Source organism: Lucilia cuprina, chromosome 5, assembly GCF_022045245.1.
Source record: "Lucilia cuprina isolate Lc7/37 chromosome 5, ASM2204524v1, whole genome shotgun sequence".
NCBI classification, from domain to species: domain Eukaryota; kingdom Metazoa; phylum Arthropoda; class Insecta; order Diptera; family Calliphoridae; genus Lucilia; species Lucilia cuprina.
This window is the reverse complement of record NC_060953.1, coordinates 17,788,243-17,802,577: the sequence shown is the minus strand read 5'-3', so window position 1 is coordinate 17,802,577 and position 14,335 is coordinate 17,788,243. Positions and strand designations below refer to the sequence as shown.

At 29.5% G+C, this 14,335-nt stretch overlaps 2 protein-coding genes across 2 annotated transcripts in view; one reads left to right on the top strand and one right to left on the bottom strand.

Annotated features, from left to right (window-relative positions):
- The window catches only part of LOC111677100 (MOB kinase activator-like 2), a 140,682-nt gene extending 132,925 nt beyond the window's left edge, over positions 1–7,757 (bottom strand). The window contains exon 1 of the mRNA XM_023438160.2: positions 7,352–7,757. Within this exon, the coding sequence (XP_023293928.1) occupies positions 7,352–7,356 (5 nt within the window). The 5' untranslated portion in view covers positions 7,357–7,757. The remainder of the gene's footprint in view (positions 1–7,351) is intronic.
- Positions 7,758–9,043: 1,286 nt separating this feature from the next.
- LOC111677115 (protein swallow) lies at positions 9,044–11,191 on the top strand. Its single transcript, XM_023438178.2, has 3 exons — positions 9,044–9,427; positions 9,527–10,444; positions 10,513–11,191. The coding sequence occupies exons 1-3, from the start codon at positions 9,136–9,138 to the stop codon at positions 11,013–11,015; spliced, it is 1,713 nt and encodes a 570-aa protein (XP_023293946.2). The 5' UTR covers positions 9,044–9,135; the 3' UTR covers positions 11,016–11,191.
- The last annotated feature ends 3,144 nt before the right edge of the window (positions 11,192–14,335 follow it).

Below are 14,335 nucleotides of genomic sequence, written 5' to 3'. Positions count from 1 at the left end.
GGTGTTCCTTCCGCTGATGGAACACTTTTCGTCCTCACTATATTTGTTATGTAAAACAAAAAGAACAAAATTGAATAAATATTGTACGGTAGTCATGAATTTTTAATATGATACAATATGACAACGTATAATACCAACGGAACTACGGAATAGAATATGAAATATTTAATATGGAAGATGAAAACGGAAAGAATAAACTTAGAAGGTTGGCATGTTTAGTCTTCGTTTTGGACTTTGTTTCGCAAGTGTAAAATGTTTATTGTATAAGATAAATTTAACTATATTATGTAGCAAGTTGAAAATCAATAATTTACAATTGTGGCAACAAGAAAAAAAAGAATCTTCTTACCACCTAGCACACATATATATGCTTATTTACTCAACCCCCCTCCCTTACTGATGTCCTCCCTTTAAAAGCAGATTAGATTAAAAAACACGCACACACAATCATCATACATTTACCTACATAGATAATAAATGCTTTCTTTCCTCATCCAAACTTAAGCAAACTATTGGCTACCAAATGATGAAATAAAACAGGCAAACAGAAATACACTTGTAAACGAAAGTAGTGTTTTAGCCAAATACGGGTTTTCCTTTTAGTCGTACATTTATAGCTAGAAGCTGTGCCAGAGCCGTTCAAGAATGATAATGATGATGATGCTGACGCCGACGATAAAGACGAAGCTGAACATGATGAGAAGGTGTTAGTTAGACAACATAAGCTTAGTTCATGTTTGTTTGACGTTGATGAGATGCAACTCTGACATGTGACACATTTCGCACTTAGTTGGTAATTATTAGTTTTTCTACATTTTTTCTTTTTTATTCTATATTTCATTTATTCCTTTTTTTCATTTATTTTTCTCTTTTATTTATTTTTCATTTGTGTGTGTTTTTTTCACTACACTTTCTTATGTATGCCAACGACAAAAGAAAAAGTCTAACAGACATTTTTATAGCCCAGAAGGAGGCAGTGAGGAAATACTTGTAATAGAAGGTTGGTTTTCATGTACAGAAGGTTGGCAGTAAGTAAGATTGGAGGAGAAGTTGAATTTGTTGTGATATTTATAGCCTTAAGAACTCAATTTCATTTTGTTACACAGTAATAAAAGTTTAATTGTTATTTTGGTTTGAAATGCGGGAAGTGGGAAGATATTAAATGGTTATATTGTTGGACGCATGAAGGCTGTATAGAAATTTTGTAAAAATGCAGGATATTTCTTTCTCTTGTGATAAAATTGTCTATTTTACATTATTTTCTTTAAAAAATGATTTTCAGACAAAATTTGTTATCCGACAAAATATTTCGAGTAAATTTTTTAAATAAAAATGTGTCTCCAGACAAAATTTTAAGAAAAAGTTTTCTTCAGACAAATTTTTTTATAGTAAATTGGCTTCAGACAATAAACCTTTTTAAAAAATGATCAGTTCAGACAAAACTTTCTATAACAATTTGCTATTTTACATTATTTTCTTAAAAAATTCATCTTCAGACAAAATTTGTTGCCCGACAAAATATTTTGAGTAAAATTTTTGTATAAAAAATTTGTCTTCAGACAAAATTTTCTATTCAAATTTTATCTTCAGACAAAATTTTCTTTTAAAATTTTATTTTCAAACAACCAAAATTTCGTTACAAAATTATTCTCACACAAAACACGTTGTAGAAATGTTGCCTTCAGATCATATTTAAAAAAATTATTTTAGGACAAAAACGCTTGAAAAAATTTATATTCAGACAAATTTTTTTTACAAAAATTATTTTCAAACAAATTTTTTTAAATTTTCAAATAAAATTTTCAAATAATTTTAAAAAAATATATATCTTCCGACAATTTTTTTTACAAAAAGAAGATAATTTCAGACAAATTTTTATTCAAAATTTGGCTTCAGACAATATTTTGAAATTAAATTTAACCAAAAGAAATTGTTTACAAACGTTTTATAAAAAATTGTTTTAGACCAAATTTTTTTTGAAAATTTTTATAAAAATTTATCTTCAGACAAAATTTTCTATAATATTTTAACTTCAGACAAAACTTTCTATAAAATTTTTACTTTAGAAATTTTTTTTAAAAATATTTATCTTCAGACAAAATTTTTTCACAAAAATCTTTCTTCAGACAATTTTTTTTAATTTATCTTCAGACAAACATTTTTTTAATAATTTAAAGTTAGACTATTTTTTTAATATTTATATTCAGACAAAAGGTTCTATTTTAAAATATTTATCTTCAGACAAAATTTTTTTCCATAAAAATCTTTCTTCAGACAAATTTTTTTCTAAAAATTTATCTTCATACAAACATATATATTGGGTTTGTGCTGATGTTTGTAACATACAAAAATATTCGTTCTATACCCACCTTAAAGTAAAACCAATCGGCTTAGAATCATTTTCTGAGCTATGTCCGTCCTTCCGCCCGTCCGTCTGGCTGTCCATTTAAACCTTGTGCGCAATATACAGACCGCAATTTTCAAGATAATTGGATGAAATTTGGCACACACGCTTCTTTTTGCTTCCAAAGACGAAGCTTATATAAAATTATTAAAATCGTTTCATTATTTCGACTAGCTCCCATACAACCGTACCCCCATATAGGGCCTTTGGGTTCATAATTAAGTTAAATGTTCTATTATGTCAACAAAAGTCTAAAAAACTTAATTTTATAGAACTTTAAATGTAACTACCGATTTTTGTAATGATCGGGCTTCATTTGACCCTAGCCCCCATACAAACGCCCCTTCTGAAAATGACTTGAAGGTCAAAACTTACCAACAAACATTAATAAAACTTTTAAATTTTACATAAATAACTTTGAAGTAGACTTTACTTCCTCTATCAACATTTATATGGATAGGGCCATATTTTCCCCTTCTCCCGCTTGAGCCCTCTTGTAAAAAATCTCTTTTTTTTTTGCCAAAAAAAACAAATTAAAAATATTCCGGAATAAAGTTAAAAAAACATATAAAATGCTTTATTTTTTTAAATAATCCCCATTTTTAACATACTGACTGGTGTAGGGTATTATATGGTCGGCTATGCCCGACTATACATTCATACTTGTTTTAAAATAAATTTGCGAAAAACTTAATTACTTTTTATAAAAACTTTAATAATTTGCTTGACTTCTCTTAACAAAACGTTTTAACTGTTCTTTATGCAAATATATATATATGGGCATTTCCACCGAAAAGTCAACTTTTGTCACATCATGTCACGCAACATGTTAACTATATAAAACTTTAATAGCTTTATGCATATGATAAAGAGGATACCAATCCAAAGGTATGACCCTAAGATATTTTAAATTAATGTGCGTGACGTGATGTAACAAAAAATATACTTTTTGGTGGAAATGCCCACATATACAATTTTATATATTAAATAACAATTATTATTATTCTTAGCAATAACAAAGAGCAAAGAGAAAAGGGAACTTGAAAAGGAATTTTTAAGAGCTTTTTAATAACGATTACTTTTTAGTCAAGTACGATGAGTGTATTGTTGATATTCTTTGAGATTGTTTAACAATTATAAAAAATATATTGTTTTAAAACTTAAAACAAAATCAACGTTAAAAAAATGCAATTTTATAATTAAATATAAAGTTCGTTGACCAACACAATACCAAAATGAACAATTTAATAATCACACTTCAAGTTTATTAATGGAAATACACAATATAAAATTATAAATAAATTAAACTTGATGATAATTGAATCGTTTGTTTAAAAGTATTGGGACAAGATTAAAAAGTTAAGATTTGATTGTAAGAGGAGACATGAAATTAGACTTAAATTTCATGAAGGAAAATCCAAAATATAGCTTTTCATATTCAAACAACAAATTTTCTTAAAAACCATGAAATAAACTTTGTTTTTCCATAATATTTTTTTCCAATTTTCCATAGCAATTCAATAACATTGTTTTAATTGAAAAAATGCCTTCTATTGTTAATTAGTTAAATTAATTTTAAATTCATATTCTTTTAGTTTAACCAGAATTTTAATTAAATATTAATGCAATATAAACACAAAATATTTTTCTATATTAACTAGAATAAGTGAATGAGTATCTTGACGTTAGTGTTTCTATACTTTCATAGATAAATAATTCAAAAATTACTTTACGCTTTGATGATTTTAAGTTATGATTCAACCATAGGAAAGTTTGTTTGATTTTCAATTAATTCTAACTGCAAAATAAAAGAAAATCATGGCAGTATAGAGTATGTAGTCGTTTCTAGCATTTAACAAAGTAAAAGCAATAGGCGTGGTATTTCAATGTTTAAAAAAAATGTAATTTATGTTGGAAAAATGTAATAAAACATATAAAATAGTAAAGTTTTAATTGTTTTTAGATATAAAATTTGTGGTCTCTATGCTCTATTCATACTATTTATTACAAAAATTCATTACATATATGAGATCTTCTCTTTAAAACTTAAAAGATATGTTATGCTCACTAGATATTCATAAAATTCTTGTAAGAAATATGTTCCACGACAAAATTGTCCTTGAACAATATGTTCTTAATCTTGAAACAAAATGTTTCATGGAATTTTATCAAAACACTATTTTCTAACGATTTGTTTGTCTAAAAACAATTTTCTTTTGTAAGATTTTGTCTTTAGATCTAATTATCTATAGATCTAGACAAATTTTCTAAAGAATTTTACTAAAAAATTTTGTCTATAGCTAAGGATTCCTCCTCCAAACAATATTTTCTAAAGAATTTTGATTTTTTCCAAATAATTTTATCTCCAGACATAATTTTCTGAAGAAATTTGACTCCAGACCAAGTTTACGAAAGAAATTTATTTCTTGACAAAGATTGCTAAAGAATTTTGTCTCCAGACAACATTTACTAAACAAATTTGTCTCCAGACAAAAATTTACTGATGAATTTTTGCATCCAAACAAAATATATTAAAGAGTTTTGCCGTCAGATAGAATTCCTACATAAATTTTGTCATTTATTTTACATCTTTTGATGTGCTTAAGTAGAATTAAAGGAGACTCATCGCCGCTCCAATACTCTATCTATATTCATACCATAAAAACTCGAACTTTTTATTTGACACTTTCATCCGAAACATTATCAACACATAACTAACATAGAGACCTTATATTCACTTATTTTTTAAGTCCAGTTGAGTTATTAGCAGCAAAGGAAACTTAATTTCATTGCTCATTAGCCTTTAAACTAATATTCTATTACCATAATTTAGGATTCAATCACAATGTGCAACTAGGTTAGGTGATGATTAGGTGCTTCAGGCTACAAAGACGCACACTTGGGTCCTATGTGCGTATGTAACCAATAAAATTGAAATTTTCATTCCCCCCGAAGAGAAAATTCATTCACAATAGTTGATTAAGTGTGCAACAGCTGTTCATTGTTTACATGATTTTATTAGAAAATTCCTCAACAAAAGAGTTAGGTTTAGGTTCAGAAGGGTTATACAGCATAAAAACGGTGCATATCCACTCGCAGACTATAAGGTTCATAGAAAATCTTTGTCGCTCTATAAAGCCCAGTCAAATATGTTACTAACACCCTTGACCACATCTAGTAATCAGCGAGGATCAAACCAGCAGTAACCTACAGTAGTTCGGTATATCCTAATTGAGCAATGTCCCGTGAGCATACCTCTCAAAATTCTTAGACTGCGTCTATCCAGTCCTATAAGTATTTTTGTAAACCCAATATAAAGTTTTGGCCTTAGGGTATTTCATACCCTACAATGCAATATACTATTCCAGAACTCGTTTATAGTGGTAAATGGTTGGTTTGGCCATACTTTCTCTGTCAACTAAATTAAGATTTGAATCTAATCTAGCCAGTTCATCCGTAACCTCATTACCATGCACATTACAGTGCCCCGACACCCAACACATTCTAATGACAAACAGGCTCATAATGTGCCTTAGAGCATTTCTATAATCTATAAATAGGCGCGAATTTACCGTGTGACAGAACTTTGACAATAAACATAAATTGTCATAACTGACCTCGTATTTATATGATACCTTATCAGTTTCACTGCTTTCCAGATTGCTAGGATCTCTGCTTTAAAGACACAACATTTGTTAGAAAGTTTTAAGGACGGTTTTATATTGATATCAGCGATATCGACGCCGGCCCCCGTACATGACATATGTTAACAACAAGGAGAAAGCTGCTTACCAAGGCAGGTTATACGTTTAAACTGCTCACTGCCAGGGGTAAGCTTTACTTGGGTCCCTTTGTATTGTTTATCAAGGTAATATAGTGAAATGTGAAAAAGTCCAGCAAACATCTGGTTTAATCAATTACACTCACACATACCTATATAAATGTTTTCATGTAATTTACATACTGTCTACGTATTTTACAAATGTTCGCATTTAGTGGGACATTTTTTGCTTAAATAAAAAATAAACTTTTTAACACCAAGCTATAAAAAAAACACACGAATTTTTATTTAAATGTGGCCTGATTATAGTACGTCACTTTTTTTGAAAGGATTTATAAATAAAAACGTTTGGTCGTCAGGAAGGAGGAATGAGTACGAAGTGTGAAAATCAATGAAAAAATAACAATAGAACGGAAAAAGAGTGTATAAAAATAAAAACAACAACATACCAAAAGTAACAAAATACCCCAATATCAACAAAAAATACTTACATACATATAATAATTTCCCCAAAACGCAATCCAGCAAAACACGACGATGACGATGAGAAAATGAAAAGAAACAAAAATCATCGAATACAACATACAACAAAACAAACATAACAAATGTACACAACATACGATTTTCATTCAATTTCATACCATCTCCTTCCTGTGACATCAGAAAAATAATACAATGTATACAAGAAGAAACAAAAACAACAATAACAAAAAAGTTGCTGTTCAACAAAAATAAAAATCAGCAAGAAAAACAACAACACCAGCTAAAAGTGCAAAAATAAAAGAAACAACAGTAATTCTGCTCTCGCCAATGCTGCTGGCTACAATCATAGAGACAGGCGACTGCGACGACAACAACGAGAACGACAGCGATGTAAGAAGCGCATGAAGAGGTGACCAAAAGAAGTGAAAATACGAGAAACACAACAAAATCACACACTGCTGATGAAAATTTGTGATAAAAACGAGGCCAATTGGCATCAAGCCAAATAAAAGAAAAACAAAAACCCCACATCGCAATCAAACCAACAATAACAGCAGCAGTAGAAAAATGGCAAGTAACCCAAAACAAATCAAAGGAGGTGGAGAATTACGTCGAAATAAAAATAATTTGCAATCAACGAAAAAAAAACTAGAATAAATGGGTACAAATGATTAACAACTTACCCCATTAACCAATCGACAGTGTCGCGTAGATATTCCGGAATACGCTCCAGTTTGGCGGCTATTTAACACAAAAAAACACACAAATCTTTAAAAGAAAAACTTGTCACCTTTTTGGTTTTTTTCTTTTTTTCCAATTTAAACAACTTTTCTTGCTTACAGCGTATTTTTTTATTTAAAACACAATCTAGTATTTTCTTCTTGGTGGATTCCTGATTTTTTTACACCAATGCTTGAAAATCTTGTAAAGTAGAAAACTTTATTCTCTAATTGTACACTTCTCCACACAATTTTAACACTGACACTAAATAATTGAAATTATTTAAAATATTGAATTTTTATTTAATATTTTTTCCAACTTTTGCCTTTTTTTGAACAGTAAGAGTATTTTATTTTAAGTTTTGTAATCAGACCACAAAAAATTTAACAAGAAAAATTTGTGTAAGCGAAGAAGAAACTGAAAACAGTAAATAAGAAGAGAAAAAATCTGATTTTTTTTCTAGTTGTTGTTGCTGTAAAGAAGAAACAACAAAACTTTGTGTTAGCTTTTGCTCTTTGCCAAATGCAGTAGTAGAAAAGAGCCAAATATAGTCAGATTAACATAAAAACTGATAAAAGTCAGTTGTTTTTAGTGTTGTTGTTATTTACCCCACAAATGACATACATTGAACTTGGCAGCACTGGCGATAAAAGGAAAAAGGTTAAAATGAAGGTTTAATAAAACAGCTGTTTGGCAAAAATAAAAACAATGCTTATGAAAAATATAAACAAACGCTATAAACAAATGTGTATTTATTTATATTTATCAGAGTAGGACGACTAAATGCAGGTTATATTGAAGAATAAATATTGAACCACACAAAGATTTTATCGATTTTTTTGTTGTATATTTGGTTTTGGAAGTTTTAATACTTTTTATTTCAATGATAAAAGTTCGCATTTGAATTCTTATTAGTTTAATTCCAATAGGTAATTTTCCTTTATTAAAAAATAGTGCTGCCAAATTTGTGTAGAAATCAATAACAGTTGTAAAAAGTAACGGTTGTTTAGAAAGGGTAAAAAAAGAAAGATAGATAGATAGATAGATAGATAGATAGATAGATAGAACGATAGATAGATAGAACGATAGATAGATAGATAGATAGATAGATAGATAGATAGATAGATAGATAGATAGATAGATAGATAGATAGATAGATAGATAGATAGATAGATAGATAGATAGATAGATAGATAGATAGATAGATAGATAGATAGATAGATAGATAGATAGATAGATAGATAGATAGATAGATAGATAGATAGATAGATAGATAGATAGATAGATAGATAGATAGATAGATAGATAGATAGATAGATAGTTTGTAGATAGATACATAAAATTGTAAAAGTCACATTTTAACATTAGTAGGATCAATAAATAATCAGGAAGTGCGAATTATATTAAATTTAAAATTTCTTTTCAAATAAATATCTTCGTATATATTACCAAAAGACTATGGATATATCCATAGTCATTGATTATACTAACTCATAATTATTACCTATACATTTTTAATTTAAACTATAAAAAGTATGGCAATTTTCTTGATAAATCACTTAAACAGTTGCTGAATAAATATACAAAAACAATTTTAAAGTATTCGAATTCTAACGGTAATCGATATTTCTTCTTTAAACTTTGATTTATATATCATTATTCAGTAAATGTGCAAAAATATGTAAATTTCGGTCTTTGTGAAGAAAGAAAAAATCGATTTCACTTAAATCTAAAAAATACATATATAATGAGCTTACAAGACGAAAGTTTTCCCTATGATGATGATTTAGAATTTTCACGTAATTCAGGTAAAAATTTTGTATTTCCTCACCATAAACCACGACGTCCCAGCGGTTTGGCAAATAAGGAACCAGAAGAAGAACATGACCATGTTGATCAGCATATTTCAAACAACACGAATATTTCAACATCTTCCTCCATACACCAGCAAGATGAATCGACACAGTCATCTAATGATTTTTGTCCACCATCCGAGACTAGTGGCAAAACAAATGCCAGTGAACCAAATGATTTGCAAGGTATACATTTCAATAACAGTAGAATAATTCAAATTATAGTACTTCTATAGAAAGTTATCAATTTATTTTATTACTCTACTATCTTCTTTTTACTCCCAGAATCTCAAAATAAAAAATCTGAATTCATACGCCACAATCCCAACAAATCAATTTCCTATCAGGACATACACTCTGAATACACCAAGAAACGTTTCAAACATGTCGAAAGTAAAGTTGGTCAATACATTGCCAATATAAAGGCCCAAGATGAGAAACGTCGAAATTCTGGTAAATTTCAAAGACATCGTTCTATGCCCGACACACTGCATGGAACTGAAAAAGCAAGAACCGACCTTAACAATGACTCTAAAATACATAATGAGCTGCGTCGCAGTACTAACGATTTAGATCGTATATGTGATCAGAGTGATACTGAAATCTATGATAATCTTACGGCTACAACATCATCACTATCCAATCGTGATTTGGGTTCCGATGCTGGCATCTTATTGGACAAGCAAACCTATGAACAATTGCTGAGTGACAAGGAGCGCAAAGATTATTTGCAAACAAAGTTGGAGGAGAAAAATGCTGAAAATTGTCGCTTGAAACAGAATTTGGACACAATGCGTATTGAATATTCTATGTGTAAAGATAAACTGAAACAGCAGACTCAAGCACAACGATTTTCTGGTTCATTTGGTAGTATAAATGCTGCCGCTTCTCTGGGTCGTACCTCTCTACAATGTTTGCTATATCCCCCAGAGAGTAGAGACAAGTCTACACAAACAGATAGAATGTTAACGCCTTCACCCGTGCCTCCGCTTGCAAAACAAGGCAATGATATATTTGCCACACCTTTAACACCAGATTCCAATAACAATTCATTTAATCATGCTGCCGTGGGTATGTTAGCACCAGCCGCCCATAAAGTCTCAAAAACTGTGGCCACTATACAACCACTTTCATTGAATTTCAGTAATCTATTGGAGCAAGAAAGCCGTGATTTTAATAGCAGTAATATAAATACAACCATGGGTGAGTGATACTTCTAAGTTTGTTCCAGTTTAAACTATTGATCTTAAAAAAAATCCTTTTTTATCTAGGATTCCTACGTCATCGTTCCAATTCTATGACAGCACGTAAAAAATCCACTCCTTTACCCGCAAACATTTCAAAAGTCAGTTCAGTTGGCAGCGGTGGGGCGCCTAGTAGCAGTGACTCAGCCATAGACATAGAAGTTGCCGAGTTATCACCTAAAAATCAAAGACAAAGTCGTCGTGAAGAATTTATATATTATGAACAACGTTCTCAACGCTATTCTGTTCTAGAGACTCGTAATGCTGGTAGAAGCTACACGGATAGCCAGGCTAATTCAACCCCTAGAAATAGTATTACCATTGAGGACGGCGGCATGGGTTCGAGTAGTAATACGCGTAGAAATTTACACAAACGCCATAATTTACGTTCACGCATGATGCGTTTTTTTGGCGCCTGTACGAAATGTGAAGATCCCAATATGTCTTTAGAATCCGTCGATAAACTTCAACACTCGCAGATTCCACTTTTGGAAAAAAGTACACAGAATTATTGCCGTAATGTGCGTTGAGGTTTATCCAGGTCTAAATGTTACTTTATATGTAGTATGTGTGTACTTTTTTTTTCTTAATTTTCAAATGGAATTCTTAAATTCTAGTGTAAACACCAACTTTTTCCAAATTTATAATTTGAAAATCGTAAAATTATTATAATTATATGCTGGTCATTAGAAAGTCTTAATTTTTCATTAAATATTTTTGTTTTGCCACTTTTATTTTAGTAATTTCCTACATATTCATTTGAAAATTTATAAAATTTCTTTAACATTCGTCAAAATTTCTTTAAAAATCTTGTTTTACTTTTTGCCGGCAAAAAGTTTTTCAAGTAATTTTGTTATTTTCTTTTTAGTATTAAATGTCCTTTAAAAACTATTTGTTAGTATTTAAATATAATATGCATGTACTTATTTAAATTAAAGAAAAAGGGATCTAACATTTCGTTTATTAAAATCTTTATATAAATATTTATTTCAGTTCAAAAATTAAAATTAAAACTTTGGTAAAAAGTAGTATATTTATAGACTAATTTGTTGTTTAAATAAATAAAATTTGTTTAATTAAAAGAGAATGATGGATATTTTGTTAGTTTAATAAGGATTTATAAAAATTAAAGTCCATACGTACGTCTAACGGCCATACCTACAGTGGGAAGCAGAAATGAGTTGATACATTGTACACATCTAATGAAATACAAAATGACCTAGTATTGTAAATCAAAACAAAATCCGCGAATTGTAACAACCTGCCGTAACTAAACAACTTGCATGTACTCAATTTTGCACCCTACAATAAATTTTAAACAAGTTTTCAATACTATAAGCAAATGGTCTTCTTACCCATCATTTCATCGATTCTTTGCACTGGTCCAATATGACACCATATAATCAATACTTTGCTAACCTAGCAAAAAGTTACATGACAAATATGTTGTTTAATCAGAGGTTCAAGTGATTTAGGTGAAACATGCATGATTTTAACATTACCCAGCAAAAAATAATTGATGTCATACAAACGACATCTTAATCACATCTAAAAATGCGATTCTTTATTTTTCGTTTTTATAAACCAAATATTTTCTTACAAATGAAAACCCAGTTAAAAGTTAGGAAAGAGATGTAGAAAAGTCACTAGAAATAACATATTCGAAGTACATCAAACATTGGTGAAAAACCAATGGAATTAACATAAGCATGTCATTGAACGAATACAATTTATTTTTGACATCCAAATATCGGATTTTTATTGCATCTATGAATAAGATTAGATGGAGTTCATAGTTGTCAAAAATAAACAACATCCCTCCAATGACACGCTAATGTAAAATTCATAGGTTTTTCACCAAAATTGGAAGTACTTCAAGTATGTTATTTGTGGTGAAAATTCGACTTCTTTTTGCTGGGTAGCGTGTTATTGGAGATCATGTGTTTGTGTGAGAATTTCGAATAATCGAACCACTGCAAATTCGAAGATTCGAAAACGATGTTTCATGTTTTGAAAAATTTTTTAGAATGAGTTGTATTAGCACTGTTATTAAAGAAGTCATGAAACATAAATTCACTTTGCACCAATGCAATTTTTTTGCTGAGAATATTTTGATTTCTTAATACATTATACTACCTTTAAAGTCTTTCCATAGGACGATGGGAACATTTTCAAAAAAATCGGAAATGTTACGATAAGAACCTGACAGCTTTATTCGCATATAGTTTTACTTCCAGATGCTTCTTTCGGTAGTTTCAGATGGAATATTCTATTACACATGATATTCAACAGCCCAGGTCCCATTAAGGATCCTTGAGGAACACCTTATATAATTACACCATCGTTAGTTTCAACCAATAGAGATATATTGAAAAAGTAATCTTTAATTATTTTTATTATATAATCTAGAACCTTGATGGCGGCAGAATTAAAGGGATTTTTGATGTCAAGTTTTATGACTGCACAGTATTTTCTGTCTTTGCTTTTTCTATTTCTTGTCCGTTTAACCATTTCGATCACTTTATTAATTGCGTTTAATGTTGCCATTGCTTTATGGACCAGTACCTACAGCTTCCAATAATCAAGTATATATTATTCTTTCAAAACATATTTCTATAGATATCTAGCAGACATGTAGCTCGATGAGATGCCGGGCTCCCAGAACTTGCTTTAGTTACTAATCTTTCTTTTTATTTATGTATTTTTCTATCTATCTATCTATCTATCTATCTATCTATCTTTCTATCCATCTACCTATCTATTTATCTATCTATCTATCTATCTATCTATCTATCTATCTATCTATCTATCTATCTATCTGTCTATCTGTCTATCTATCTATCTATCTATCTATCTATCTATCTATCTATATATATATATATATATATATATATATATATATATATATATATATATATATATATATATATATATATATATATATATATATATATATATATATATATATATATATATATATATATATATATATATATATATATATATATCGAAAATACCAATGAAATTGAAATATTTAACATAATAAAATCACTAAACACAAACAAAAGTGCGGGTATAGATGGCATTAGACCAAATTTCATCAAAATTCATGCACATTCCCTAACTCCAATTATAACTCACATGATAAACATGATCCTAAGTCATGCTTGTGTTCCAGAAATTTTCAAAGTATCAATAGTTTGTCCAATTTATAAAAGTGGGTTAAAAAAAGATTACAACAACTATAGACCCATATCAATTTTGCCTGTCATGGAAAAAGTTATGGAAGAGGTGGTTGTAAGAAGACTGTCCGACTTTATAGAAAGATTCAATGTAATTAACGAAAACCAATATGGATTCCAGAAAAATAAAAGCATTAATAAATTGCTTGGAAACTTCTCAAACCACATTAATACATGCTTAAATGAAAATCTACATTGTCTAGCACTATTTGTCGACTTCAGTAAAGCTTTCGACACTTTACCTTTTATATGCAAATGATTTAATTACCATATTAAAGAACAGTAACACATTTGCATACGCGGATGACACAGCCATCATTGTTGCTAATAAAGACTTAAACATAGCAACCAACGTAATGCAAAATGAGTTAAATATAGCAACAAAATGGTGTCATGACAATGGGTTGATTATCAATGCCACCAAAACCAAGCTTATGCACATCAAACCTCGGCATTTTAGATACACAAAGATATGCCTTAAATTCCATGAAATCAACTGTATCCACAACGATAATTCAAGTAATAATGATAATTGTTCAACAGTAATCGAATTGGTAAATACATACAAATATCTGGGTGTGCATATAGACCACAATTTTAAATGGCGC

What these genes read in the sequence shown, in the direction of transcription:
- LOC111677115 (XM_023438178.2), top strand. Translation starts at nt 9,136, where the DNA reads ATGAGCTTACAAGACGAAAGTTTTCCCTATGATGATGATTTAGAATTT. An exon ending in TGAACCAAATGATTTGCAAG is followed by an intron (nt 9,428 to 9,526) that starts GTATACATTTCA and finishes TTTTACTCCCAG; the next exon opens with AATCTCAAAATAAAAAATCT. An exon ending in TAATATAAATACAACCATGG is followed by an intron (nt 10,445 to 10,512) that starts GTGAGTGATACT and finishes TTTTTTATCTAG; the next exon opens with GATTCCTACGTCATCGTTCC.